At 40.1% G+C, this 27,791-nt stretch overlaps 2 protein-coding genes across 4 annotated transcripts in view; both read right to left on the bottom strand.

The window, feature by feature from the left end:
- MATN2 (matrilin 2) overlaps positions 1–27,791 on the bottom strand; it is a 205,077-nt gene that overhangs the window by 109,155 nt on the left and 68,131 nt on the right. The window lies entirely within an intron of this gene.
- On the bottom strand, positions 413–27,761 carry POP1 (POP1 homolog, ribonuclease P/MRP subunit). Of its 3 annotated transcripts, none has more exons than XM_081952152.1 (16): positions 27,558–27,761; positions 26,437–26,583; positions 25,130–25,201; positions 24,299–24,474; positions 23,181–23,429; positions 21,542–21,629; positions 20,900–21,087; positions 19,108–19,358; positions 18,395–18,488; positions 17,659–17,770; positions 16,721–16,837; positions 11,055–11,167; positions 9,110–9,301; positions 7,663–7,817; positions 6,026–6,361; positions 413–2,136 (listed from the first exon to the last, which is right to left on the bottom strand). In XM_081952152.1, the coding sequence occupies exons 2-16, from the start codon at positions 26,579–26,581 to the stop codon at positions 1,482–1,484; spliced, it is 2,943 nt and encodes a 980-aa protein (XP_081808278.1). In that variant the 5' UTR covers positions 26,582–26,583; positions 27,558–27,761; the 3' UTR covers positions 413–1,481. The 3 variants fall into 3 exon arrangements, with proteins under 3 accessions (XP_081808278.1, XP_081808279.1, XP_081808280.1); XM_081952153.1 differs by having other exon boundaries at positions 27,605–27,761; XM_081952154.1 differs by having other exon boundaries at positions 27,453–27,571.

Below are 27,791 nucleotides of genomic sequence, written 5' to 3'. Positions count from 1 at the left end.
TGAATGTAAATATTTAAAACCAAGAGTCCATTGCATATGTGTTATTATCCATCTTAATATAAAATAAAGCTTATGATTCAAGTAAGACTTAAATTCCCAACATCATAGAAGGGTTTCTTTCATTCTTTTTGAGGGTTAAAATGCAACAGTGCCACTACTATGTATTTTCCATTATGGTTTGATTCAAATTTTCAGGCACACATGCATGTTATTAGTAATTCTACTACATCTTAAACAAAAGCTCAAATATTATTTAAGATCTGAATTCAACAATTTGAAATCACATAAGGAATTCAACCGTGTCTATGCCAAGTAACAGAGCCATCCTGGGAGGGAAGGGGAAAACTTCACAATTTATCTTCACGTGAGAATTCAAATACAACACATATAGATACAGACACAAACACTAATCTTCTGTTGTAAGAATGTTTATTGCCTTTAAAACATTCTAATATGCTGACTGGTGAATGGGACTTCTCATTACCATCAAAAAGTATGCCTTTGAAGCAGAGGTGGTATTCAGCCAGTTCTGACAGGTTCTGGAGAACTGGTAGCGGAAATGTTTAGTAGTTCGGAGAACCGTCAAATAGGCTGGTCCCATCCCCATTGCTTCCCAGCTTATCTTCTTTTGTTGCCTTGAACAGGAGAACGGAGCTGGAAAGCAGGTTAGTGGGGTGGGGAAGGAATCAGGATTTTGCAGTAACCTTCCCCCAGGAGTAGGGAGGAAGGGGATTTTGCAGGATCCTTCCCCTGCCATGCCAACAAAGCCATGCCACACCCACAAAGCCATGCCCACAGAACCTGTAGTAAAAATGTTTGAATCCCATCACCGCTTTGAAGCAAAGTAAGGCAATTCCACCTTCCAATCATGAAAAATGGCACAGTTTGAAAGAGAAACCAAATTACCTTCTCTTGAACATTGTGAAGACTTTCAGAGTACAAGATAACTACCGAAGTATAATTTGCTTAATCAGAACAGCCAAGGCTAAAACGGGTAGCCGAATCCTTCATGCAGTTAGCAGCCCATAGCTTTATTAATTTTGGTTTCATTCAATGTCATGTCAGATTCAAAGCATGGAAAGTAATATTGTACCATCATGCTATTTTCAGATACAACTCTCTTACAAGGAGTCCATAATCCACTGCCAGCTCCAGCAATATAGTCAAAAGGATATTATTTAAAGTGTCAAAGCTAGCAGTTTCAGGCAATTTGTTTAAACATACAGTGAATGCCAGTTGCTTTTAAAGCAACTTTTAAATGTATGTATACATTTTCAGAAATTTCATATCCCCCTGAATAATGGAAATGGGTACTTGAATCAACCACGAACACAGGTTTTTAAAGCCTGTTTCGTGTTACATATAAACAAAGGTGGCATTCGTTTTTGGAAGGCTTGAGTCTAAACGAGAGAAACTGCGCGTGTGTTTACTGCACATTTTCTTTAGTACCCCTTAAATGTTACATTGAAGTTCAAGGCAAATTAAACTTCAACACTAAGCCTAGCAAATCTGTACTGTAATGAATCTGGATTTCTCAACAGTACAAGCCCCTTCTTGTCTGCCGGCTGATCAATCAACATTTGCAGCAAACCTGTCAGACTTACAAAGCCAAGAGCTTCACCACAGCCAGAGGCCAATGAGAAGTCCCCTTGAGTAACAAAGCCTAAGAGAACTCTGGAGCAGTGAGATACAACATCTGGTAGAGGGTGAGGCCACAACCCCAAAACTAGGTCTTCCTGTATATCTGCCATTACGTCCATGGGTTTCAAAGCACTGTTTTCTGTTACCTTCCCATCATTCGCTTTCTTTCTTCTTCCCTTTCTCTTCGAGAGCTTGTTTTTAAATTGGTCCTTGTGCTTAGGTTCCTGAGGACCACAAAAATGCTGGTCTTTGTCGAGCTGAAGCAAGTCCTCCTTTTCTGGAATGCAAATCATTGTGTGCAATTCAGGATTTCCTTTTCTGAGAAGGGACAAGCTCACCCATATTAGGGCCCTGGGATAATGCTGATTAATACACATTAGAGTATCTTCAGCCAGTTCTTTCTCATTCATCTTGGAAGCACGATGCTGTCGGTACCGCCTTTGGCCAGATGTAGGATGACACCAAAATGATATTTGCCTTAATAATTTTCTGGTCCTGTTGAAAGGATACAATTTATATATATATAAAAGTAAAATACCACTCACGCATCATCATGAAATCTCCAGAACTGTAAAGCCTACAAACTTGAAATTAGGCACGTATGTTCCTCTTGGCTTCTAGGTGCTCGCTAAGAAAGGATTTTTCGAAATGACCATCAGATCATTAGTATTTCTTATATTATTATTAACAAACTCTGATACTAAGGAGTTAGACCTTCTACTCCCCCTCCCCACCTGAAAAGAATTCTGTTCTAACTGCCACTTGGGTGTGGGCATGGCCAGCACATGACTCATCTGGCCTATGGGCTGCGAGTTTAAACATTCTACTCCCCCTCCCCACCTGAAAAACACTCTGATGCTAAGGAGTTAGACAGAGGGAGAGAAGGGGATAAGATAGTAGAGGCCTCTGTGGGGCAAGCCTGAGGGAGAGAAGGGGAATAGGAGAGGAGAGGATTCTGTGGGGCAAGCCTGAGGGAGAGAAGGGGAGAGGAGAGGCTGATCGTAACCACTCATTAATTTTCAAGCTTTAAGTGTCAATTTTTCAAGCCCGAACACATAGTTTCATAGCGGAGCACGGGTATCCAGCTAGTAGATTATATTTTTCTAGTTTATAAAAAAAGTAAAACATTAAAAACTTTGGAATAGAATGCTCCCAGTTCAGACTCTAACCAACTACTCAGTCATATTTTTCTAGAATAATTTATTCCACATTTCCACCTTCTCATTTCATTGTATTTTTCTCCTTCCTAGACATACAAATACATGTACTCTCATGTATAGCATTTATACCCAAATATATTAAATTATTTAAAACCTTGTGGGAGTTTGATTGGCACATAAACTGCACTTACACTGCAATAAAATGTAAAATATTTTTCCTTTTCTGGAAAACCTAGGTGCTCTATACTCTATTAACAATTCTTTCTTTGAATGATGCCTGTTTGGCTACAAAATAAGTAAAATAAAAGGATGAGCACTCAAGATCATTTAATTCATTGTATGAGACAGTCATAAGAGCTGTGGGGATGCAGTGGTTAGAATGCAATATTGCAGGCAAACTCTGCCCACCTACCAAGAATTTGTTCAAAGTTGACTCAGCCTTCCCTACTTCCAAGGTTGGTAAAATGCGGACCCAGATTGTTGGGGGAAATATGTTGGCATTGTAAACTACTCAGAGAGTGCTGTGGTGTAAAGCACTATGAAGCTGTATATTGCTATTCATAAGATTATTACAACATTACTTCTGAACTTTCTAACTTTGCATGTGTGTGGACTGTATTTACTTTGACTTCATGGGACAGAATTTCTTCAAAGTTTAAAATATTTCTTTTTTTTTAACTTGCTGAGACCAATGTTAACTAAACCAAGACACATGAATTAATTTAATTGTCTGGTTTCATTTAGGACCAGGGAGAGTGGTTTCACCCTCAGGCACAGAAGATCACTAGAAGATTTTGGACCAATTACTCTTAGCCCAATTACCTCATAAGATGGTTGTTGTGTGGGAAATGAGGAAAAGACGCTATGTACCATCTTGAACTCTTGAAGAAAACGTAAAATATAACTACTACTGTATTATTATGATTGGTTGTACAGTCAGCCAGATGTTTAGACTGGATTTGATGATCTCTGGAGGGCCAGAGATAGAGGTTGTTCCTCTATCCTGGTCCTATTAGACCTCTCAGCGGCTTTTGATACCATCGACCATGGTATCCTATTGCGCCGGCTGGGGGGGATGGGAGTCGGAGGCACCGTTCTACGGTGGTTCGGCTCCTACCTCTCTGACCGGACGCAATGTGTGTTGACAGGGGGGCAGAGGTCGACCCTGAGGCCACTCTCTTGTGGGGTGCCGCAGGGGTCGGTCCTCTCGCCCCTCCTGTTCAACGCATATGTGAAGCCGCTGGGGGAGATCATCCGTGGTTTTGGGGTTGAATACCATCTGTACGCTGATGATACGCAGCTGTACATCTCAACCCCAAACCACGCCAACGAGGCTGTCGAAGTGATGTCCCGGTGTTTGGAAGCCGTTGGGGTCTGGATGGGGGACAACAGACTCAAACTCAACCCCTCCAAGACTGAGTGGCTGTGGCTACCGGCACCCCGGTTCAGCCAGCTAACTCCATCGCTGACCATAGGGGGTGAACAACTCCCCCTTGTGGAGCGGGCGCGCAATTTGGGCGTCCTCCTAGATGCCCGGCTGTCTATGGATGACCATGTGGCAGCCGTGGCAAGGGGGGCGTTCCACCAGGTTCGCTTGGTGCGTCAATTGCGCCCCCTACTGGACCGGGATGCCCTACGCACGGTCACTCATGCGCTGGTGACGTCTCGCCTGGACTACTGCAATGCCCTCTACATGGGGCTTCCCTTGGGATGCATCCGAAGACTACAGCTAGTCCAGAACGCAGCCGCGCGGGTGATTATGGGGAGCTCAAGATACTCCCACGTGACACCTCTCCTGCGCGAGCTGCACTGGCTACCTGTGGTTTTTCGGGTGCGTTTCAAGGTATTGATTACCATCTTTAAAGCGCTCCATGGCACAGGACCCAGTTACCTGCGGGATCGTATCCTCCCGCACACATCCCTACAACCAATCCGCTCTCACAGGGAGGGACTACTACTGGTGCCGTCCACTAGGCAGTGCCAGCGGGCGACGCCTAGGGGTAGGACCTTCTCTGTGATGGGCCCAACCCTCTGGAATGACCTCCCCCCCGACATTAGAACTACCACTGACTTCCGTTCCTTCCGTCAAAAATTAAAGACTCACCTGTTTCGATTAGCTGGCCTGGCACATTCTTAGTTTTTACCTCCCGGTGGATATATTTTAATGGGTAATTTTGGGTAATATTTTAACTCCTGGGTTATTAGAGCTTTTAATGTACTATATTTATTATTCTATATACAGTCTTGCAACCTCCTCCACCTACGTATTTAATTATTTAACTGTTTTATGTATGTATTTTATAATGCATTTTAGTGACTGTACACCGCCCCGAGTCCCTTTCGGGAGAGGGGGCGGTCTATAAATACGAATAATAAATAAATAAATAAATAAATTTGGCATTATTTTCCACCTATCATGTCCTTCCCAAGGCCCTAGGATAGGCAGATGTTCTGGTTTGATGGTGTTAAAGGTATTACTGCAGAATTATTATTACTAATTATTATTAACAGATCAACATATAGCCTGGGTTCACACAATATGCTGGGCAAAAATATCCTTAATTTCTGGATCAATGTGCAGAGTGAATCCTTTGTGATGTTGGTCCCTTCCTCCATCAACCTCCAGCTGCACTACCATAAGGGGCTTGGAGGTGGCAAATGTGGGGAAGTCGGGGCCCTATGTGACCTACATATTGTTTTCCTCTGTACTATACTAGCATACATGCATACATGGTAAAATGTACTATACTCTGTACTATACTAACATACATGGTAAATGACAAAATAATATTATATGCTTTTTGCACAAATGAAATTCATATTTCTAACTATGTGTTTGAATTAGTAAAATGGATGGGTGCACGTTTGGCATGCTCAACCTTTAAAATATCTAAGGAGTAGCAAAGAGTATGTAGTTTTTTCTGCTGACATCCCACCCTAAAGTAATTCTTTATGTGCATAAGGAATGGCAGGGAGATGCAGAAACTCAACAATTGTACTGTATTGACAACATTTCACAACCAATTCCTGTAATTCAAACAACTGAAGAAAAATTAATAAGCAGAAAGCTCTATCTTGGCTAAAGTGAAAATTCTATATCCTGAAGGTGATGATTTGCTCTATGTCTAGTTTTTCTTTCAAGACAAAGGCATTGCAGGGATTTACATTGCTTGTAAGTTAATTATCCAAGAGTGATTGACAAGGCATACATTTGTTTTACATACCTGAGAATACAGAAGGCCTGACTTGAAATGACCTCATCTGTTTTGCATGGATCTATTGCCTTTTCCTCATTTTCCATCTGCAGAATTTGACAGCATTTATCTATTTGCTGGTCTGCTTTGCTTGTTGGAGCATCTACCACACTTGTTATAGAGCTGGGACCACCAAGGACATGTTCTTCAGAGACACAATCTTCCTTGTCCAAAGCTGATAACTGTGTGGATTCCATATTGACTTTGTGTCTAGTCTCCCAATCCTGTGTGAGTTTATCCCATGGACAGAGGAATGGAGCCAAGGTCCCGTGTTTAATATAATTGGCTCTTTTTGCAGGAGGTCGCCTATGGTAAAAAAAATTGTCGGAGTATGTTCAAAGACTGGAATACACATAGCAACAGGTCACCAATGGAGACTGTTGGAATAGACATGGCAATAGATCAGTCAATGGGGACTATTTGGATAGACATTGCAACAGGTCAGTCCATGGGGACTGTCGGAATAGACATGGCAACAGGTCAGCCAATGGGGACTGTTGGAATACTGAAACGTAGTATTTGTTTGTATAGGGCCATAAGAGATAGTTTTGGAGTCTGGGTTGGCTTAGACTTGCTGTACTGTATATAAGAGTTGGTTTGGCCTCTGTACAATATAGGCCTCTGTATCTCTGTACTCTGTAATGACTTGCTTCTATGAATATTGCTTCTGTGTTCCTGATATTGTATGCTGAATTCTGCTATTTGGTATTGTATATAAAGAAGCTTCTTATATATAATTGAATCCTGCTGAAGTTAATTTACTTGTATGCTTGCTGGATGTGCTGCTGCAAACAAAAAACTCTGACAAAAATATTCTCCATTTAGGAGAAAAGCCCATAATACAATATGAAATTATCTATTCCTACAAAAAATGTATTTTTAAAATTGTTTTCCTCTTCAGTTACATACTGAGCTGCAAGGTTCAAGTTTGCATGTATAACGGATCATAAAAAATAATTTTTCACGTCCATGCAGGTACCTGATAAAATCAGAAGCTTTATTAACACTGGACATTTTTCAACATATCTCAGTTCTTTGATAAATGAGACTTCATTTTCCCATCACTGGCTTTCATGTTAAGATACTTCCAAGTATGCCAGAATAAATTCATTCCTTAATACTATGGCTCATTCTAAATCATCTCTGATCCCAACAGCTGCTGAATCTAGATGTCTTGGCACACTAATGTCTATGGCTCTATTATAAAAAAGACAGTGGCTACTTTGCACCCTCAAATAAATTCTGCAAATATAAAAGGAATTATGTCTGCATCATATGGTACCCAACAGACTACTTCTAAAAATCCCCAGATAGTTTCAAGGGTGGGCTTCCATGCACTCACAGACTAGGAAAAAATTGAATTGCAGCTACCTATTGCAAATGAGTGCATTTGAGAGACTTATTTCCAAATAAATGTAATCATAATACCATTCTATAATATGCCTGTCTACATTTATTTTATCTTTATCCCCTTTGGGGATCTTTATTCGGAAGGGAAAAAAGTATAAACATCACCATAATTCCTCCATTGCACACAAAGTAATAAAATGCTACTGCATATTGCAGGACCGGATTTGTTGATTGCGACACCTCAGTGAGATGTTTACCTTTTAAACTTCTCAAGAAGACTCTCCTCTAGTTCTTTTGCAAACTGGCTACCAGCAGGACAGTCTGGATAATCATGAGGAACATGGGGTGTCCCCTTATACAGGGAGTGCTTCAAAGCTTCTTGTAATCCACCAACTCTTGCACCTTGATATATCTACAAGGTAAGACAATGACATGGTCTTGGATGCTGGTCAGATAAAAGTTATTCTCATTCAGTTTACCGTATTTTTCGGAGTATAAGGCGCACCAAGGTTTTGAAGAGGCAAATTTTTAAAAAAAGTTTTTGCACTCTGCAAACCTTTCAAAAACGGTCCGTTTTTCTTCCAAAAAAAGGCTTGAATAGCCTTTAGGGGGCTTGCAGAGTGCTTGGGGGGGGGGGGGAAATGGCCCATTTTACACAAAAACGGGCCCGTTTTTTGTAAAAGAAAATTGCATGCATAGTCTTTAGGTGGCTTATAGAGTACTCCTGGGGACTGGGGGCGGTCAAAATTGAGCAAAAAACAGCCCATTTTTCACTCGTTTCTGCCTTCCCCAGCCCCCAGGAGCTCTCTGAAAGCCTTCTACAGGCTCTGCACGGCCATTTTGATGAAGGGGCGGGGTTTGGGGAGGCAAAAAATGCTGTATTCAGTGTATAAGACGCACCCAGATTTTCAGCCTCTTTTTTGAGGGAAAAAGGTGCGTGTTATACTCCAAAAAATACGGTATATATCGTCAACAAAATACCATCCTTTTTGGTTTTCTTACCTATGTTCCATGGGCGAAGATTAAAAAATGTGGTGAAAAACTATTTTTCACATGTTCAGTTTACTTACATCCTTGAGTACAATTGTTTAAATTTAAAATGCTGCATTTAAATTAAAAAGTGTTATTCGAGATTTATATCTGTTGCTACTTTGGAGTTGTATTTTTGCACTTTTAGGTTTTCTCCACGAACGTACACTATAGTATCTATATGCAAGCATGGGTGAGATAAAGAAATACAGAAGCTCTTATGGGAAAAATCACAATTGTTATTTACTAATGTATTTGCAAATATGGATAGCCAGAGAAATAGCTTGCCAATAAATTTTTGCATTGTGTATATGCCGTATATTATAAAAATAACTTTTGAATTCCCTCATAATTTTGCGAGAAAATAGAATTTGAATATAAAGAATTTTTACAAGACATCTGTAATTTAAAGTTATCCTATATTTTTCTTTGGAAAAAGGAGCACAACATGATTCAAGAAAATAAATACATGCATGAATGCATGCATGCACATTAGACTGTACTTCCTTTTGTTTTCACAACAAAATTGGATACAACTTACAGTTATATATAAAAGTATATATGAACTTTCAGTGGAAAATGTAAGGCAAACTCTTCTTGGGGCACCAAGCATGAGGTTATATAATACATAATTTAGGTTAATTTCTCCTTATTTCACTTTGAGACATTACTTACAAAAGGCAGCCAGAAGGCCATGCCCCAACCTTTGGGCAGATAAATATCCCAGCCACTTCCCCATCCTAATCGATCATCTCCAAGCATTTTTCCAGGCTGTTGAACCAGAAGTATAGGAATCTTGGATTCTCCCAGGCCCAAATCAAGATGCGATCCTGGTACCAACAGTTTACTTCTCAGACGATTCAAATCCTGGGACAGAAAAGGAGGACAAAGTGCTGTGAAGTCTGGATTAAAAGGTAGTTCAAAAATAAGTCAGATCTTGTTATGGTGAGCTGTGTATCAGGAGCCATTACCAGGCCATAGGAACCAGGCCTCTGAAGTGGCAGATAAGCACACAAATTTTTATTTGCCTCTAGCCTCCATGCAATTTCTTAAGAGATACTGAATATCATATATATTCTATGAGTTTATCCCATGGACAGAGGAATATCTAATATCACAGTAGCAACAGATCCAAATCTAGAATATCCCTCTGAGATGCTGAAGTTAAAGCAAAGCCAATTTCAGAAGTTGGGGCACAAAAATAAAGCAGAACTGTATTTTCTGGGAACCAATACTGATCAGCAGCTACACTGTATGAAAAGCAAATCAGCAGGTTTTTATTATAACATTTGCATGTGGCTAAATGTTTTTTTTAGGCACTTACAAATGTTTTTAGGCTGGTTTGGCTGGAGCAGCCTTCCCCAACCTTCTTGTGATATGCTGAGAACTGCAACTCCCAGAATTATACAGTGCAGTTAGTACAGGTAGTCCTCAACTTACCACCTTTCATTTAGTGACAGTTCAAAGTTACAATGACCTAGAAAAAAGTGATGTTATGAACATTTGGCACACTTAAGCCATTGCAGCATCTCATGATCACATCATCAAAATTCAGACACTTGGCAACTGACTCCTGTTTATGACTGTTGCAGTGTCCCGGGGTCATGTGATCACCGTTTGTGGCCGTCTGACAAGCAAAATCAATGGGGAAGCCATATTCACTTAACAAGCGTGATACTAACTTAATAATTGCAGTGATTCACTTAACAACTGTGGCAAGAAAGGCCCTATAATGGGAAAAAATCATTCAACACATGTCTCACTTAAGAACAGAAATGTTGTGGTCAGTTGTGGTCAAAGGTTGAGGACTATCTGTAAGAGGGCTGCAAAATATAAATGAGAGAGAAAGGGAACAAAACACTGCAAATATATGGTTGGAATGTAGATGCCATCCATGGCAGTCCTCCAACGAACACAACTGTCCTTTGTGGTATGTAATTTTCATGTTAACATAAACATAGATGGGGAGAACATGAGATGTTGTAGCTCAGCAGGTAGGGATCTGGTTGTCTGTACTGCCTAGATGTCCTATATATATATATATTATTTGAGTCCGCAGAGGCAAGACAGAAGGAATGCAATTTTTGTTGGTTTGAATGAGCAGAAATAGTTCATGTTATGGAGGTTAACCAACTGATCAGAGGAGCAGCATCACTCTTGAAAGGACATCATCCTATAGGTTAGTCAACATCCTCTGCTACATATAAAATACATCAAAATCTTTTGATTTATAAGCATATTACTAGACATTGCAAGTCTCAATCAGTATTTAATGTTGTGGAAGATACAAAAGACCCACAGAAAGTGGGACAACATGCAAATTGAACCAAGCCATGTCACGCATGAATGTCATTATAAGAACTTTGGTGTGTTTCCCACCTAAAAATAGACTCACACAGGATTTTAGGAGCTGAACAAAATTCAAGTTCATTCACCCAAGGAAATCTGGTGGACCAGGGAAGATCCTTAGTGTAATTTTTTTCAATCTAAGTTCAATGATCTATTACAGCAACACCCCTGGACATAAATGCAAACAGCCTAGGAAAAAATTCAGCTTATAGTTTTTTTGCATAAACGTACGAGATTTAGGAATGGGGTTTGTTAATATAGTGAAAACTACCTGTTCTGACATTTTATGGTCTGTGACACTCTTACGGACATTGGAGTCCCAAAGAAAGCTCTGAGCACATTCTTCAGATACACCTTCTAACATCAGTTGCTTAACTTTATCTTCTAAAAGAAAAAAGAAAAAAGAAGATCTTGTCATCGTGGAAAGGCTACCATTATATTGTACAAGTAGAAAAGTATTCAAATTAGTAGCTGGGAGAAATAATTCTAATATATGTATTTCTACTAGAGTCCTCATTAATATATTCCTCATTAATTCCACAAAAACTTTACAGGATTCTGTGGAACTGACATCTTAATTACCGTGCACTCTAAATTCTACATAACACTTTTAATTGCAGCTATAAAATGGGAAATTGTGACTTCAGTTTTAGCTTTATCCAGTAAAGTACTGCCTCTTTGCCCTTCAACATTTAAGATATGAAAGCTATATGCATTTTCCTAATTGCATAGTCAAATTGAATACTCTGTCATTAAGAGAATTTTTAACACTTCAACTATGATTTACAGATGCTCAGAAGTTGTGTGCAAAATCCAATGTTGCCTGCATTCTTTAGATTAGAACTAGATCCTATAAATAGTTAATATATCTGAATGTAACTTAAATTTGCTGGGAGATGCTATTTTTTTTGTAAAAGTTTTTTTATTTTTAGACAGACAAAGTCAAACAAAACATAAAACATTAAATCCTCTTCAATTACATACAGCATATTGTTTTGTTATAAGGCTTTTGTGCATCCTTTCCATAGTCCCCACTTTCAGTTGTATATAAAATCACAGATTATCCATCTAGTACAGCGATGGCGAACCTTTTTTGGCTCGCATGCCATAAGTGGGGGGAGCGCAGGGGGGGTCGTGTGTGGGCGTGCTGCACCCATAATGCAATGCGCGACCCCCCAGTGCGCATGCGCACACTACAGGCGCGACCCCATTTTTACATGCTTTTTTCGTCCTCACCAGGCTCCAGAGGCTTTGTAGGAGCCTGGGGAGAGAGAAAAGAGCCTCCCCCCCCCCCCCGGAGGCTTCATGAGCTTCCCTGAAGCCTTCGGAACGCTCAAAACGATCCTCCGAGCAAACCAGAAGTCACTTCCTGTTTGCTCGGAGGATCGTTTTGAGCGCTCCGAAGGCTTCAGGGACCGTCCGGAGGCTTCCCTGACGCCTGTGGAGTGCTCAAAACGACCCTCCGAGAAAACCGGAAGTCACTGATAAAATAGAACAACGATTCTAAAGCTGTTTGGCCCATTTAGCAATAGCATTTAGGCTTATATAAAAATTCCCCATGGTGTTTTACAGCACTCCTTGGGTGATTTACAAGGTAGAAGCATTATTTACATATTGCTCCCAACAATTCAGGTCATTTTACCAACCTCAGAAGGATGGAAGGCTGAGTCAACCTTGAGTCACATTAGGGCTGAACTTCAGGTTGTGGACAGAGTTTGCCTGTCATACTCCACTTTAACCACTGCACCACCATGGCTTTCAATTACGCCCTTTTCCAGTCTAGAATAAATAGATTGCCTCACCAACCCATAAACAGACTCCAAACTGGATCCTCAACTCACAATCAATCAATTACAAATGGCTCCATTATTCAATGATATGCCTAAATTATCTTCTTAGGGGAAATTCATCTCAAGTTAAGAACCATTGCATTAAGAGATATATGTGCATTTAAGACTTTCTTTTTCTTGCCTTAATTCTTCTATTATAAATCACAGATTTAATGGTTGCCTGCTAGTATATACTAGTTATACATTCTTCAAAAACAGAATAAAGATTAAATTTTTAAATGCAGCCAGGCTGTCACACCAGTCTTCCAAAAAATCTGATGCATCCATAATTGCCTCATACTAAGATAAGGTACAGACTTTCTGACATTAAATATGCAACAGTCCCTAGTGCATTTAGACTAGGTAATTAGACCAGGTGCAAGGAAGCCTCCGGAGGGGGGAAAATGGCCTTAAAAGAAGGCCAAAATCAGCTGGCCAGCGCATGCATGCACGCTGGAACTGACAGGGCAACGTCTCGCTTGCCCTAACAAATGGCTCTGTGTGCCACCTGTGGCACGCGTGCCATAGGTTCGCCATCACGGTTCTAGATCAATCAGGGTCAGACTTTAGACAAATGGATAAAACACTTTATTGGGCAAGACTGAAAGTTAGAAAGTAAGGTTTCATAAGGCAAGCTGCATCTGGCCAATGCTGCTGGAAGCAATAGAGATGTTTGCTATAGAAAAATCAAGCATTCATCCTTGTTTTTTCAGAGTTGAAGGATACCAGATGAGGGAGCTAAGAAAGCTTCTGTGCAAAAAGATGGAGAGTGAGTGAAATGCCAGATGACTGGAGGAGAGCAAATGTTGTCCCTATCTTAAAAAATAGAAAACATCTGAAAAGCCACAGACCAATCAATCTGACAGTATATCTCAGAAAATTCTAAGCCGAAAAAGGAATCAATCAGCACATAGTTTTTAATTAAAAATATGCCTGAATCATCAAAAACAAGTCTTGTTGCACTTGTTTCATTTTTGGTTTAGGTGAGTTTTTCAGTAGACTGCGGAGATGCTGTAATACCTTAATTTCAGCAAATCATTTCACAAAATCCTGCACAAAATTAGCATGAGCAAACTAGTTCGATAGGGGCTTGGATGCATGACATTTAAAGAGATACACAAAAGAGTAAAAAATCAAGCTCAAGAAGAGCTCAGTGCAATGTGTCTCTGAGTCAGGTTCCTGTATTTTTATTAATGATTTTGGAGAGGGAGATGGCCAAAAGGCCTACCAGAATTAGAGGTGCCACAAAATTTATTTATTTTTTTATTTTATTTTTCATGCTTCTAGACCGCCCCCTCTCCCAAAAGGGACTCGGGGCGGTGTACAGTCCATGCAAAATATATCAAAATACAATAAAAATTGAATATGTACAGTTAGAATGGAGGAGGTTAAAAATGGAATTAAAAGAACTGTACAAAGCAGTATATATAAATATAGGATTTTGAACCCCTAAAACACACACAATAAATTAAAAACAATACCCCTAAAATAACCAGTTAATAGTACATTTGCCAGGAGGGACAGTTGTAATTATGCCAGGCCTGCTAGTCGGAACAGGTGAAAAGTGGGGCAGCTAATACTCCGGAAGGAACAAATAAAATTTAAAACAATCTTGCTGCTTGGAGAAACAGACTGAAATACAGGTAGCTTACAACCTTACACTAAATAACCGCTCACTAATTACGAGGTTACGACCTACCTGAAAAGGGGGACTTGCAACTTGGATCCGAATTTCCGGAGTTGGAGTTTTACCCATGGTCATTTGACCACACTTCAGAAATGTGTCAACACAGTCACATGTAAAGTTGGTTACAGTGTTCCATGGTCATGTGACCATGTTTTACAACAGTTTTGCCAGAAATTGTCACTTTCAGTTTTTGGCAAAACCATACCATAGCAAAACCATGTGTTCGTTTAATGACCATCACAAGAACACTCATAAAATGATTGTTACATATGTAATAGGCAAGCCCCATTACGGTTGTAACTTGAGGACTACCTGTAATGGATGATGGAGCCAAACACCAAGTCTTTACTTAGGAAAGAGAAATCAAATGCCCAAGTCTAGGACTGAGGATGCTTGGCTTGAGAATGTCACTTGTGAAAAATAATTTGGAATAGTGGTTAATGAAAGGTGATTGAAGAACAAAATAAGTTGCAAAAAGAGCAAATTCTAATGTAGGCCGCAGTAATAGAAGTACAATTTCCAATTCTTGAATGTGAGATTCATAATTTATTGGGCATTGATTAGAACCCACCTCAAGTACTGTGTCCAGTTCTGGGCACCACAGTTTAAAAAAGACAAACTGGAATAGATTCAAAGAATGGTAATTCAGATGATTTGGAGACTAGAAATGAGGTGCTCTAAATAAAAGATTGAAGGAACTAGGAATGAGAAAACTGAAGAGGGCTTTGCTAAAACTTTTAATACCCAAAAAGGTATCATGAAGATGCCAAGGCCTGTTGTATTATCATTTTACAGGAAAGAAAATGGAATAATAGTTTAAGGTCAACCAAATTGGTTAACACAGGGCCTGCTGCAGCCTTGCTGAGGTCTCAAATCACACAACTAATATGTGGCAGCAAAAGGCAAGATTTCCCTGGTACTTTTGTCTTGAACAATAATTGGGCAATCAAGCCACTCCAATTTACGCTATATGCTCAAACTTCCTTCCACCCAGACCAGTGGTGCGTTCTGGATCCCGTTGCAAACGGTATGATTGCAACAGGGACTGGCATGCTCCACATGAACGCACGGGGTGCGTTTTACCTTCCAGTGACGTCTCCGCAAGCCTCTGCAAAGCTCTAGCTGCTCGGCGGAGCGTTGCACAGGTGCTGTACGTGCCATGCGCGTGCGCGGAAGCGCCAAAGGGTTTAAAGACAAGTAAGGAGCGCGGGCGGGCGGGCCCTCCGGAGCACCGTACTGGAACGGTACCCGATGGTCTGGGCAGGCTCCGGTATGCCTGTACCGGGGCATACCGCCTGCAACCCACCACTGACCCAGACTCAAAATGCACCATTAGAATTTGACTGTGCTGATAGTCTGATTTGGGAGAATTTTTTAAAAGAGTAGAAATGGTAGCTGTTTGCCTTCCAGGGGGGTTCCACTCCTTCTCAACTCCCTAAAAACAGGTGAAAATGTTCTGCCCTTTTAGCTGGAGGGGGAAACAAATTGCAGGTTCCAAGTCTAAAAAGTTTGCAATCCAAGATGTAAGAAAACTGGTTCCAGTAGAATGTTAGGGGGGGGAAAGCTTCTGAACTATTAAGAGCAGTTTCACATTGTAAACCAATATTTCTCAATATTTCTTGCAATTATGTGGAACTCAACTCTCAGAATTCCCCAGCCAGCATGCTGATGTAAAGCATTGCTAGAAAGATAGATTGCATGACTTTCAACACAACCTAGACTGCCATCAAATTAGGATCCTCAGCTATTCCTGCATTGAGCAGAGGGCTGGACATGACAACCTTAATGGTTCCTTCAATCTTTATGATTGCATTGCAATTTTCACTGTATAATTGGGTTGGATTATTGATTGCCTATATCAAGTAATGTAGAGATACCTTTAGGAAGACAGGTGGCAAAATGCAGAAGGGTAAACAGATTGTTAAAATTGCGCTGCTAAAAAAGCCATGAGCTACGAGCAAATAAATGGATAAAAGTGAACTCATAATCTTAAGAATCCAATTCCAAGCTGCAACTTGCAATTATCAGCCTATGATTATTACTCCAATTATAGAAAGAAAAAGTTTCTACAGCGAAGCAAGCAGTGTCTGCCAGGAACTCTTAAGACTTCTCTTAAAATATCTATTTCTGGAATAATTTAAACAAAGAGTTATTATCTTGGGTGATGACACCTGTTGGCCTCGCCAGGATTCGAACCTGGATCATCTGTATCATTTAACAGAGGCTTCCATTGAGCACAAGACCAGTTTGGTGCCACACCCCTTCCTCACCGTTCTATTCTCTACATAATGCTTATTGGCCTGGACACATCTAGTTGAATCCCAAGTCTTAAGATGTCCCATGGCAATTTTTAAAAACACATAAACTTAACCTGATATAATATAATTTTGGTTTTGTTACATTATGGACATGACACGTTACCTTGGTATTTTGCTGGATTCGGCATGGCTTTCAATCTCTTTTTTGGTAAATTCACTCGAGGATCCCCAACAGTCAAACCCAGTACAGTACCTGATGGAATGTCTGAGGAAGCTAAACCTTAAAGTATACAAAACAGGTGAAACTTCAAAAATAAACTTTTGTCAACTTTATATTACATAGATTGTACCTAGCAAAATATGAAGAACAGATAAGTAACTTTCTCCTTGCTGTGAGATTGAAGACTTGTTCCAAAATTAAACTCAGAGCAGTAATCCCAATTGTCTTAGTCTGCAGTTCAATTATTTCAAAAGAGAGGCTCAATCCCAGCAATAGAGTGGCTTAAAGTATGGAAAGCTTTTGATTCCAGAAATCAGTTCATAAATCTAGGAATCCCTCTGAATTCACAATTCCTGCCTTAAATCGCAGATGTAGCTAGGATGGCCTTTGCACAGCTTTATCTTAGACCTCAGGTTTTTTCTCAATCATGAGATCTTGCTCCTTGTCACATGTTTTAGCCATCACATACAGACTGCTATAATGCACTCCACAATATTAAAAAGGTAAATGTTCCCCTTACACATATCTGCTAGCCGTTCCTGACTCTAGGATACGGTGCTCATCTCTGTTTCAAAGCCGAAGAGACAGCGCTGTCCGAAGACATCTCCGTGGTCATGTGGCCAGCATGATTAAACGCTGAAGGTGCATGGAGCACAGTTCCCTTCCCACCAAAGGTGGTCCCTATTTTTCTACTGGCATTTTTACTGGCTTTCGAACTGCTATGTTGGCAGAAGCTGGTACAAGTAACGGGAGCTCATTCCATTACGTGGCGCTAGGGATTCAAACTGCCAACCTTTCTGATTGACAAGTTCAGCGTCTTAAATCCACTAATGGCTTCACCTACAGAAAAAAAAATCATAAGGAATACTATTAGACCTTACCTTGCATTGCTTCAAAGTTGGACTCTTGACAATGATGGAGAGATACCCGATCGGGATTTTTGCAATTTTCTACCCACCAACTGTTGATTTCAGGATCTGTAGGATCTAGGTCCTAGTGATCAAAAGAATAGTGATCAGAGGAATAATACAGAAAATATAATCAGCTAACAAAGTTAATTCCTCTCTCTGATACAAAGAGCTAGGAAGCATATGCGTATATGAGTAAAAGTACTGGTTTAGCTATATCGCATTACAAAATCCATGGGCCTTGATCGTGCATATGATAAAGGAAAGCAATAAATACCCACTTCCCAAGTTTTAAAAAAATATTTGATAATAAAAAAAGTCCTTTGAATCTGAAATGCAGATTGTAAATAGAAACTCTAGAGCACTGTTTCTTAATCCTGGCAGTTTGAAGGTGTGCAGAGTTAAACTCCCAGAATTCCCCAGCCAGCAATTTTTAGAAGTTAAATTCATTTTCAAGCTGCTAAAGTTGAAAAACAGAGGTCTAGAGTTCAATGGGTTATACAATGCATTCCTCTCTATTCCTTCAAAAGCCAGAAGCATGACAGATAATCTGAAATAACATAGAGCTCTTGAGACAATTTGTGAAGGCTTGTGCTTCTGTAATACAATAATTATAATTAGGGACATAAAATGTTGAATTTTACATTTATCATAACTGAATAGTATCTTGTACATAAAAAAAAATTACTGAAGTTACTGATTTACTTACTGTATGGACAAATGCAACTTTGAGTGCCTCTGTAAGGACGCAATGTGAGAGGGGACCTATCAATCGATATCGGAGAATCTCCATTGTCAAGTCACTGAAAGAGGTAAGAAATCGATGTAACTGTTAAGGCAGTTTAAATAGCTTACATTTGCGAGGCAAAAAAATATTGGAAAATGATTCAATCATGGCTAGAACAAATGGTGGGAGAACAAATTATGTTTAAACCAGAAACTTTTCTCCTAGGCATAATACCGGAGGGGTTTAAGAAAGATACACTTTATTTAATTATACATATACTAACTGCAGCGCGCATAACCTATGCACAGTATTGGAAAAAAGAAAATACACCATCAGAGCTAGATATAATCAGAAAAGTGTTGGCCTGTGCAGAAGCAGATAAACTTACTCTTGAACTTAAAAATAAAGGGGAATCAGAATATTTTGAAGTATGGAATAGATTTTATGATTGGTATAAGACAAGGTGACAAGACTGGAACTAATGTATATATTGTGATTGGACAGAAGGATAGACAATGTATTAAGTAGTTTAATTGTCAATGGTTGAAACTAACTGTATATAATGTGAATGTATGGTCACTCCGACTCCGCGGTATTGCATTGTTTTAAATGTAAAAATAATAAAAAAATATTTTTTAAAAAAATAGCTTACATTTGCAAACAGTCATGAAAAGTTAGCCATGATCTACATCTACCTTATGGTAATTCCAGTAGTTTGTGATGACCAGCAATATGGTTGGTTTGGATCTCTGGTTCCATCACCAATGATCTTTTTCACTGGAACAACTGTTTCTCCTGCTTTATCTTCCCTTTTTCGTTTGTGGCCAACATGTTCAGGAATGTTTGTTTTATCTTCCTCTTGTGTAAAAGTAACCACAGGTTCAGGCTCACAGGTTTCCACAGGCTCAGAACACTGGAAGACTGATTTTAATTCAGCAAGAATGCCCTACAGAGAAGCAAGAGAAAAAAGGACTTCTAAATATGGGAACCGTCTTTAATGTATCTCTGCCAAGGAAACAGTACTATCCTAGGAACAGGAAGGAATGGAATGGCTGAAAATGAAAGAGCTACAGTACCTAAGGACTTCATTCTCAGAATTCTTATTTAGCCTACCAAGCCTGCTTCCAAACTAATTTGGAAACTAATGTTTCCAAAAGGCATTAGTTGATACTTGACAATAAAACACCTTTTTTTCAAAACCTGCAGCAACATTACACCAGAAGAGAAAATGGCATTGCATTTGTTTTTTTCCCCTTGATTATTTCAGAAGAGATTATAGTTCAGAAGGGTAATATTTACTCTGCAACCATCATTTTTTTGTCAGCTGGTGCCATGTTTTTCTGGCCTTACTCTTCATATTTATCCCCAAAACAAGAACTGATGTTTTGGTATGCAATTACCTACTATCCATCATTATACATAGATAACTTGATTCTATCACATGCCTCAGGCTCAAAGAGCACATTTTTTTCAGTCCTCATTACTTCCTTAACAAGGATCTAATAATTTCAGAATTATTCTGTGCTTTTAAGACATGGAATCAAAGGGAGGGAGGGGGTTAAATGTTATACAATATATCTTCGTATTTCTGAGACAACAAACTCTTTCGAGTGACCTCCCAAAAATGTCTCATGACCAGTATTAAGCCTTGTTCAGCTATTTGTAATGTCATACATCCAAATGACAATCAAAAGATCTTTTGATAGGTTTCCTTTAGGAACATCCAAGGTGACCAAAGATGGACAGTCAAATGCATCAGCCTATAGGTGAAACGTAAAACTGCTTACACTTTTGGGGAACTTTTAGCAACCAGAACAGATGCTACTACTTGGCTGGATCGCTAATACCCTGACCTGGTAAGGCAACTTCCAGTCAAACTATCCAAATGGCAGAGCAAAGAATAAAAGTATTCCCTGGCAATATGTGCATGTAGCATTCTTGTCACTGGTTGCTAACATGAGCCTCTGAAGAAAATATAATAATCAGTCTTCCACTCAGAGGGAAGGCTAATACCAAATTAATTACTGTATTTTTCAGAGTATAAGACGCACCTTTTCCCCCCCCAAAAGAGGGTGAAAATCTGGGTGCGTCTTAACGCACGGAATACAGAATTTTTGGCCTCCCGAAACCTCGTCCCCTTCACCAAAATGGCCGTGCATAGCCTTTAGGAAGCTTTCATAGTGCTCCTGGGGGCTGGGGAGGAAGGAAATAAGCGAAAAGGCCGGTTTTTGCTCGTTTTTGCCCCCCTCCAGCCCCCAGGAGCACTTTGTAGTCCTCTCAAACTCTCTGCACAAAAAAATGAGGCATACAGAGGGTTTGGGCGGCCTACTGAGTACAGAAACTTTTTTCTTAATTTATCTCTTCAAAATCTTGGTGTGTCTTACACTCTGGTGCCTCTTATAGTCCCAAAAATACAGTAAATGAACCAGCCCAAAGCATCACATATTTGTAATATTTCACGCAAGAATCACATGGTGAGCTTTGTACCTGCTTAAAAGCTGGATGTGTCCATATCCACAGTTGCCTGTTTTCAGAAGTCTCACCAGACCCATGTCTGGGTTTCCAAAGGAAAGTAACTGGACCAAGCGTATCCTGAGGATACCGGTCCTTTTGGTATAACACAAGGGAACCTTGACGCTTTCCAGATAGGCAAGAAACAGCTGCGAATGTCGGCCCTGGAAAAGGGGACATCAAGTAAGCACACTTCAAAATAATGTTTTAAGTACTGTCTAGATTCAAAGGACCACCCCAAAGTATCCCTTGCAAGTTTAAATGCTGGGTAAAGGAGGGCCAGGAGAGAAAAGGAATACAACATGTGGGGGAGATTGTCCCCCCCCCCTTTTTTTTAATAGACTCCACTTCTGTTCAAATTATTTTTGAAGATACAAAGGAGTCATGGGGAATGGGAGAGGTTTCCCCCCCTCTTTTTCTAAAGTTATATTACTAAATAGTTATTTTCTTAGCCACTTTCTATTAATGATTCAGAATAAGGATAAATACCAGAATGCAAAGATCTATAGAAAATAAGCTGAGCTCTTCCTTAGAAACAATATCCATACAAACTAGGCTGCTAAATTCTTGAAGATATCCTTTAGGATAGGTTTTTAATAGTTTGAAGAAATGTATTACCTGTGTCTACATTGCACATTCGAGCAAGAGCTGTTAAAAGTGTCTCCTCTTTTCCAATCAATTCCAGACAACAGTAGTAGGATAAATCCTGATACAAAAGAAAAACTACTCAATTTCAGGTGAGGCATCCCAATAAAATTCCTCCAGTCTCCTACTGCAAGCACTCGAGTCTACTGCCTTTATTAATTTATTATTGATTAATCTAAAGAAATACAGCTTAATGTCCTTATCAGGAAGCTGGGCTGATGAGATTCAGATGAGATGGTTAAGTCTGAAGAATTGCTGCAAATAAACATCAAACTATTTTACAAGTTCTATAAAGGCCAAATGTTAATTGAGTTGCTTTGGCTCTATAAGAATAAAACATTCCATTTTTTTAAATACAGGTAGTTCTCAAACCTATGACTGTAATTGAGCCCAGAATTACAGTCATAAGTCATGACAATTTTTAAGGGGGACACCACATGGTCAACCTGACTTTACATTTTTTTACAGTTTTTGCTAAGCAAATCCCTATGGTCATTAAGCAAACCCATTTTCCGGAATGGACTTTTTTTTTTTTTTTTGCCTGAAACCAGAAGTAAATGCTGGTTTCCAGGAAAAGAACATCATAAATTGTGGTTATGTGACCGCAGAATCTGAAAATAGTCATAAATGCAGTCCGATTGCAGAGTGCCCAAAATATGAATGCAGGTCGGGAAAGAAGGCTGTCGTAACTCTGAATCCAGATTGCAAGTACCTCTTTTTTTTAAATCCATTTTATTTTTAAATGTTCACTGAGTGACCAGTCGTAAATTGAGGACTATCTGTATTGAGTATTCTATATTCAATATGAATCATCATCTTTTAATGATCCCCAAATCTCTTCTAGGTGGACTGTGGGCAACTGAATGGATGCCTTTCCTGCCGCCAATGTGGAGTTATTTTCAGCAGATATATTCTCATCGGATGGTCGGATTTCGAAAGATCTCCTGTATGGAGAATTAGTGCAGGGAAAGCGCCCCAGAGGGAGACCACGGCTGCGATACAAGGATACCTGCAAGAGGGATCTAAAGGCCTTGGGAATGGACATTAACAGCTGGGAAAACCTCTGATCGTTCAGCTTGGAGGCTAAAGATGCAGCATGGCCTTCTCCAATTCAAAGAGACACTTGTTCGGCAGGCTGAGGCAAAGAGGCAGTCCCAGAACCAGCGAAATCTGGACCAGAATGTATCTGCCCTCAGTGTGGAAGGGATTGCCGCTCCCGAATTGCCCTTTTTAGCCGCACCAGATGCTGTTTCAGGACCTCTTTCCAGAGCACAATACCATAGTCTTTTGAGACTGAAGGATGCCAACGAATATTCTCATCGTGCCCAGAAGGAGAAATATCTGCCTCTACCAAGGATTGAACTCACACCCTCCTGATTGTGAGGCGAGAGCTCCACCTCTAGGCCACCACACCACTCTCTATATCCAATATGAATGAAAATCTGAAAGAAACCAGCCAGTACATAGAATTTCCCAGATACAGACCAGCCTACTTCGGGTTTTTTATTGCCCAACAGGTATAGCTGACTATGGCAAAGAAAGAACCCATGGAATGCCACTTTCTACAAGAGCAAATGGATTAGCTAACTAAGAATGGATGCATTCATAGTACCTGAAGGAGGCAATGTTGTGTCATGGCTCGGTAACAGGCTCTATAACTCTTCATTGTGGGCTTGTCTCCTAAGCAGTATCCCCATTTCTTCACCATGTGAAACCTCTTGGCATGCCAGATGTGTGTTTCCAGCCAAATGTTCTTCTTCTGCCTGCGGTTGAACTCCAGCGTCAGGTTTATGTGACGGCGCCTGGCTTTACGGCACTTGCTCTTTGGAAGTGCTTTTTTCTGATGTTCCGGTTTCTCTGCCTAGTTTGTTGAAGCAAGGGATAATACTATCATTCACTGCACTGTTTATTAAATTCAGATAACCTATGAATTGTGATTTGGGAAGGAATGGGAAGAAGACATAGTGACCCAAAGATCCAAAACGATTATCTTGGGGACAAAAAATCTCAAGAATCGCCAGCAAAAAATAAAGGGTAGGAAATTGGGGGCGGGGGGGGGGATATCTGAATAGTCCACAGAGGATAAAACTCTGCCATAACATTTACTGGGGTTAGGAATTCTGTAATTTTTTTAAAAAAAGAAATCCCACAATTTTCCAGAATTCTAAACATGGCCATGTTGGCTCGAGAATGCTAGAGATTGAAGTCCCGTATATGTGGAGGACATCTAAAGGTAAAAGTAAAGGTTCCCCTCGCATATATGTGCTAGTCGTTCCCAATTCTAGGGGCGGTGCTCATCTCCGTTTCAAAGCCAAAGAGCCAGTGCTGTCTGAAGTCGTCTCCGTGGTCATGTAGCCAGCGTGACTAGACCCCAAGGGTGACCGGAACGCTGCTACCTTCCCACCAAAGGTGGTCCCTATTTTTCTACTTGCATTTTTATATGCTTTCAAACTGCTAGGTTGGCAGAAGCTGAGACAAGTAATGGAAGCTCACCCCGTTATGCGGCCCTAGGGATTCGAACTGCCAACCTTTCTGATTGACAAGCTCAACATCTTAGCCACTGAGCCACTGCATCCCTTGGAGGACATCTCGATCAATACTTATAACACTTGGCAGCTTTAAGCTGCGAGGACTTCAACCTGCACTAGCCACATTGCTAGTGTGCACAGGTTACCTAGCAGGCAAAGTATTAAGAAAGCTAAAGCGGGTAAGTAAGGAAAAGAAACTCACTTCTATTGTGGCAAGTTCACGGAGACGTCGTGGCAAACGTTTAACATTATGACTCATAGCTCGCCTCCTCATATGTCTAGGCAAGGACTGAAACACCAAAGTATTGGACGACTTCTGTTTAACAGCCTTCAACATAGCCTTAATTTCAGCAGCTCGGGCTTGCACAAAAGGAGACACTGGAAAAAGAGATTTTGCTTAAAAATTCAGTTTGAAGAAGAGACAGTATTCTGAAGCAGATTTTCCCAAACAAAAAGATCCTGACCTGCCGATGTCTTCATTTTTACTTCTGTTTTTTTGTTATTTACAATTTAACAATGCTGGTTTAAGCAGCTGCAAATTCAATGCCAATGTTTGCTTATGCTTGGGGGGGGGGATGCTATTTGCATAATTTAAAAATCAGCTTACTAAAGAATATAGAATCTAGCAAACTATGTTGCTTGGTCAAAACTAGGAACAAAACTTCCAGTATTTTTTGTGCGGCCCTCCTAAGGATGAGCTCAAGGATTGCTATGGGTAATTTTACAGTTCAACACAAAGGAAAGTCTAAAGCAGTGTTTCCCAACCTTGGCAACTTGAAGATGTCTGGACTTCAACTCCCAGAATTCCCCAGCCAGCGAATGCTGGCTGGGGAATTCTGGGAGTTGAAGTCCAGACATCTTCAAGTTGCCAAGGTTGGGAAACACTGGTCTAAAGTACAGCAGGGGAGTGGAGACAAACTGCATAGCGAAGTCTAAGATCAGTTCAGACCAGATTAAAAGTGAATCTTCTTGCCTACTTTATTGCACCTAAATGTAGCATTTCACAGATGGTTGGCTATTCTTGAATACTCACCCGTTATGCATTTTGGCATTTCATGGGAAACTTTTTGATAGAAGCCTTGTTGTGAAGTTTCAAAATGCAACTCTGTTGATAAATCGGGGGAAAGTTTTATATTATAAAATGATTAAAACCTCAGGAGTGTACATAAAAATTTAGCGGCAAATGTCCATTTGATAAATTAAGTATATAAAAATATATTCTATCATTTTCGAAAAAGGTTTGAGATTATTTATACTTCATTCAGTGTGTTGCCACACTACAGAAAATATCTGTATGGTAGTCGTATCCTTTACATGTAAGTTATGTTTATCAGCAATGATCAAACAAATTATGTAAATAGTATTAATACCAAGAATAGCTATTAAGGCCAGCTATGGTGTAGTAACTATTAGAAACAGTTTGGAGTAGTGGTTAATGTACCAGTCTAGAAATGGGAATACTGGGAGTTCTAGTTCTACCTTAGACCAAACCATCTGGGTGACCTTGGACCAGTCACTTTCTCTAACCTTCAAACAATGACAAAATACTCCCAAATTTTGATTGATCTAAAAGCTAAGCAGGATTGGATTGGATAAGTACTTAGATAAGAGACCCTCTAAAATATTCTAAGGCTGTAAATTAGACTGGAAACAAACAAACAACAATATCCTGGAAGGAGACACTAGCAAATCTATTAAAATATTCATGACTGGGAGAGACATGATAACAAGGTCAGCCAAAGAATAGGCATAGCAACAAGATCAGCCAATGGGAGCTGAAACAGTTAGGGGCCAGGGCGTGGTTTAGCTGCAACCTTCTAAGTCTGTGCAAAGAATTGAAACAGAAACTCTGTCTGCTCTGAACTCTGAAATACAAGGAGACCATGAGTTCCAGTCCACCCTTACACTCAAAGCTGGCTGAGTGACTTTGGGTCAGTTACTCTTTCAGCTCAGCCCAACTCATAGGATTCTTGTTGTGGGAAAACAGGAAGTAAGAGTATTATGTCTGTCACTTTGAGTTGTACAAAATAAAGGTGGAATATAAATCAGATCAAACAAATCAATAAACTTCCAGGAACTCTATATAAACTTGGGAAAATCAGTGTTTGTTCTTACAGTTTTAAAAATAACTTGAAAATGGAAAGAATACTAAGTATTCGGTCTTTATGATCTACCTGAAATTCCAAGACTATAAGCTGGACAGTGAAGTTGAATGACAAGCAATAATAATAATATTATTATTCTGTAATGACCACTAACAGATCTCTTGATAGATTTCTTAGATTTATTTTAAATCTAAGAAATCTGTTCAAAGATTTAGCTACTAAACGTAACAAATACCTTGTTTCTTCCGCTGAGGAGTTCTTTCGCCTCCATTCCAAAAATATGCTTCATTGTGACTTGGCCCAGCATCAAAAGGATAGGTCACACTAGCAGGCTGATTTTTCATTTTCTTGCCTCTTCTTTTTTGTTTTGCATTTGACATTTCTGCAGTGGAAAATGCCGCATATTAAAATAGCTTTTATCTCCAGTAGTTTGAAAAACACAACAGAAGTCATAACACACATGCAGTGCTGTAAAACTGCTCATTATTTCTATTTTTCAACATTCTTTAGAGCAACTTAAAAAAAATTATTACAGAATTAACAAAAACAACCTATCCTGAAAACTGAATGGCACCACAACAGCAATGTGCAAACATAATAAAATTCATTATGCATATGTAACCATACATATGTAAAGGGCATACATTGCTTTCTTTTCACATCTTTGGAAGCATTTAGAAACATTTATACAAAAAAAAAAAATGAAGTGTGGCGGATGATAAACTCTTGTAGGTATGTGCACTGAAAAATCTTTTGCATTTACACACATTACCCTCAAGCTGCAGTGAAATAGGTCAGCATCTGTCATGGTGATGCCGCGCAAAAGCTGGTGCTGGACTTTTGCTGCTTTGGTACAGGCATAGATTAGTAATGCTAATGAAGAAGAAACAACAGGAAGGATTTTGCTAATCGTCAGAACTGGTGCTTCAAAACAGGGCGCAGAGCATTAACATTTAAATTTCTGCAGCCTCGCTGTGTACCCAACAGAACTCCAGAGGGATTCTAAACGAAGGTATTTTCTACCACCCAAAAAGCCACCAAACCGGAAGAAAATGGACTCGCCCCAAGGAACATTTTTGCACGGGATAATCTCTCAACTGAAACCGGGCATCAATTCAGGAACGTAGGCAAGCCCTAAAAACCTCTGCTGAACCCACTTCTCACTCGCCCAAGGGGCAGCTTCCCACAGGGCAGTTCAGAGGTAAAGAGCAATGCGCCTTCCCAGCCACACAGTGTTTTTCGGCGGCGGACCTTCAGCCTCCCATAAGCAACCAAGCCTTCATTCCTCGTGGCCCAGCGCACAAGTTCTTCAATTGTGCCGCAGAGGCAACCTTCCCTCTCCTTCAGTCGCCCTACCTATGTTGCCAATCCGGGGCGGGGGGGGGGGACAAAGAGCCTCTCACCGTCCGCGTTCTCCTCGCACGCGGTTTCCAGCCGGATAGAAAAAGGCGGGGCCGCTTCTCCCTCTGGGATCCTTTTCTCTCTTTCCACCAATCGCGTGGTAGCCGCTTCCGCCTGAAAGCAGCAGCCTTCGAGACCAGCTCCTGCAACGTCTCTTACTTTGAAAACCACATCCCCCAGAATCCTTCG

The sequence above is a fragment of the Natrix helvetica genome (genome assembly GCF_964273705.1).
Source record: "Natrix helvetica genome assembly, chromosome: 4".
Lineage (NCBI taxonomy): Eukaryota > Metazoa > Chordata > Lepidosauria > Squamata > Natricidae > Natrix > Natrix helvetica.
Note: the sequence above shows the minus strand (reverse complement) of the source record. Positions and strands in the feature narration are given on the sequence as shown.

Coding starts and splice junctions, on each gene's coding strand:
- POP1 (XM_081952152.1), bottom strand. CDS start 26,581: ATGTCAAATGCAAAACAAAAAAGAAGAGGCAAGAAAATGAAAAATCAG. Junction 19,359..20,899: donor CACATCCAGCTTTTAAGCAG/GTACAAAGCTCA, acceptor GCTTCTCTGTAG/GGCATTCTTGCTGAATTAAA. Junction 6,362..7,662: donor CTTCTTGAGAAGTTTAAAAG/GTAAACATCTCA, acceptor TTTTTACCATAG/GCGACCTCCTGCAAAAAGAG.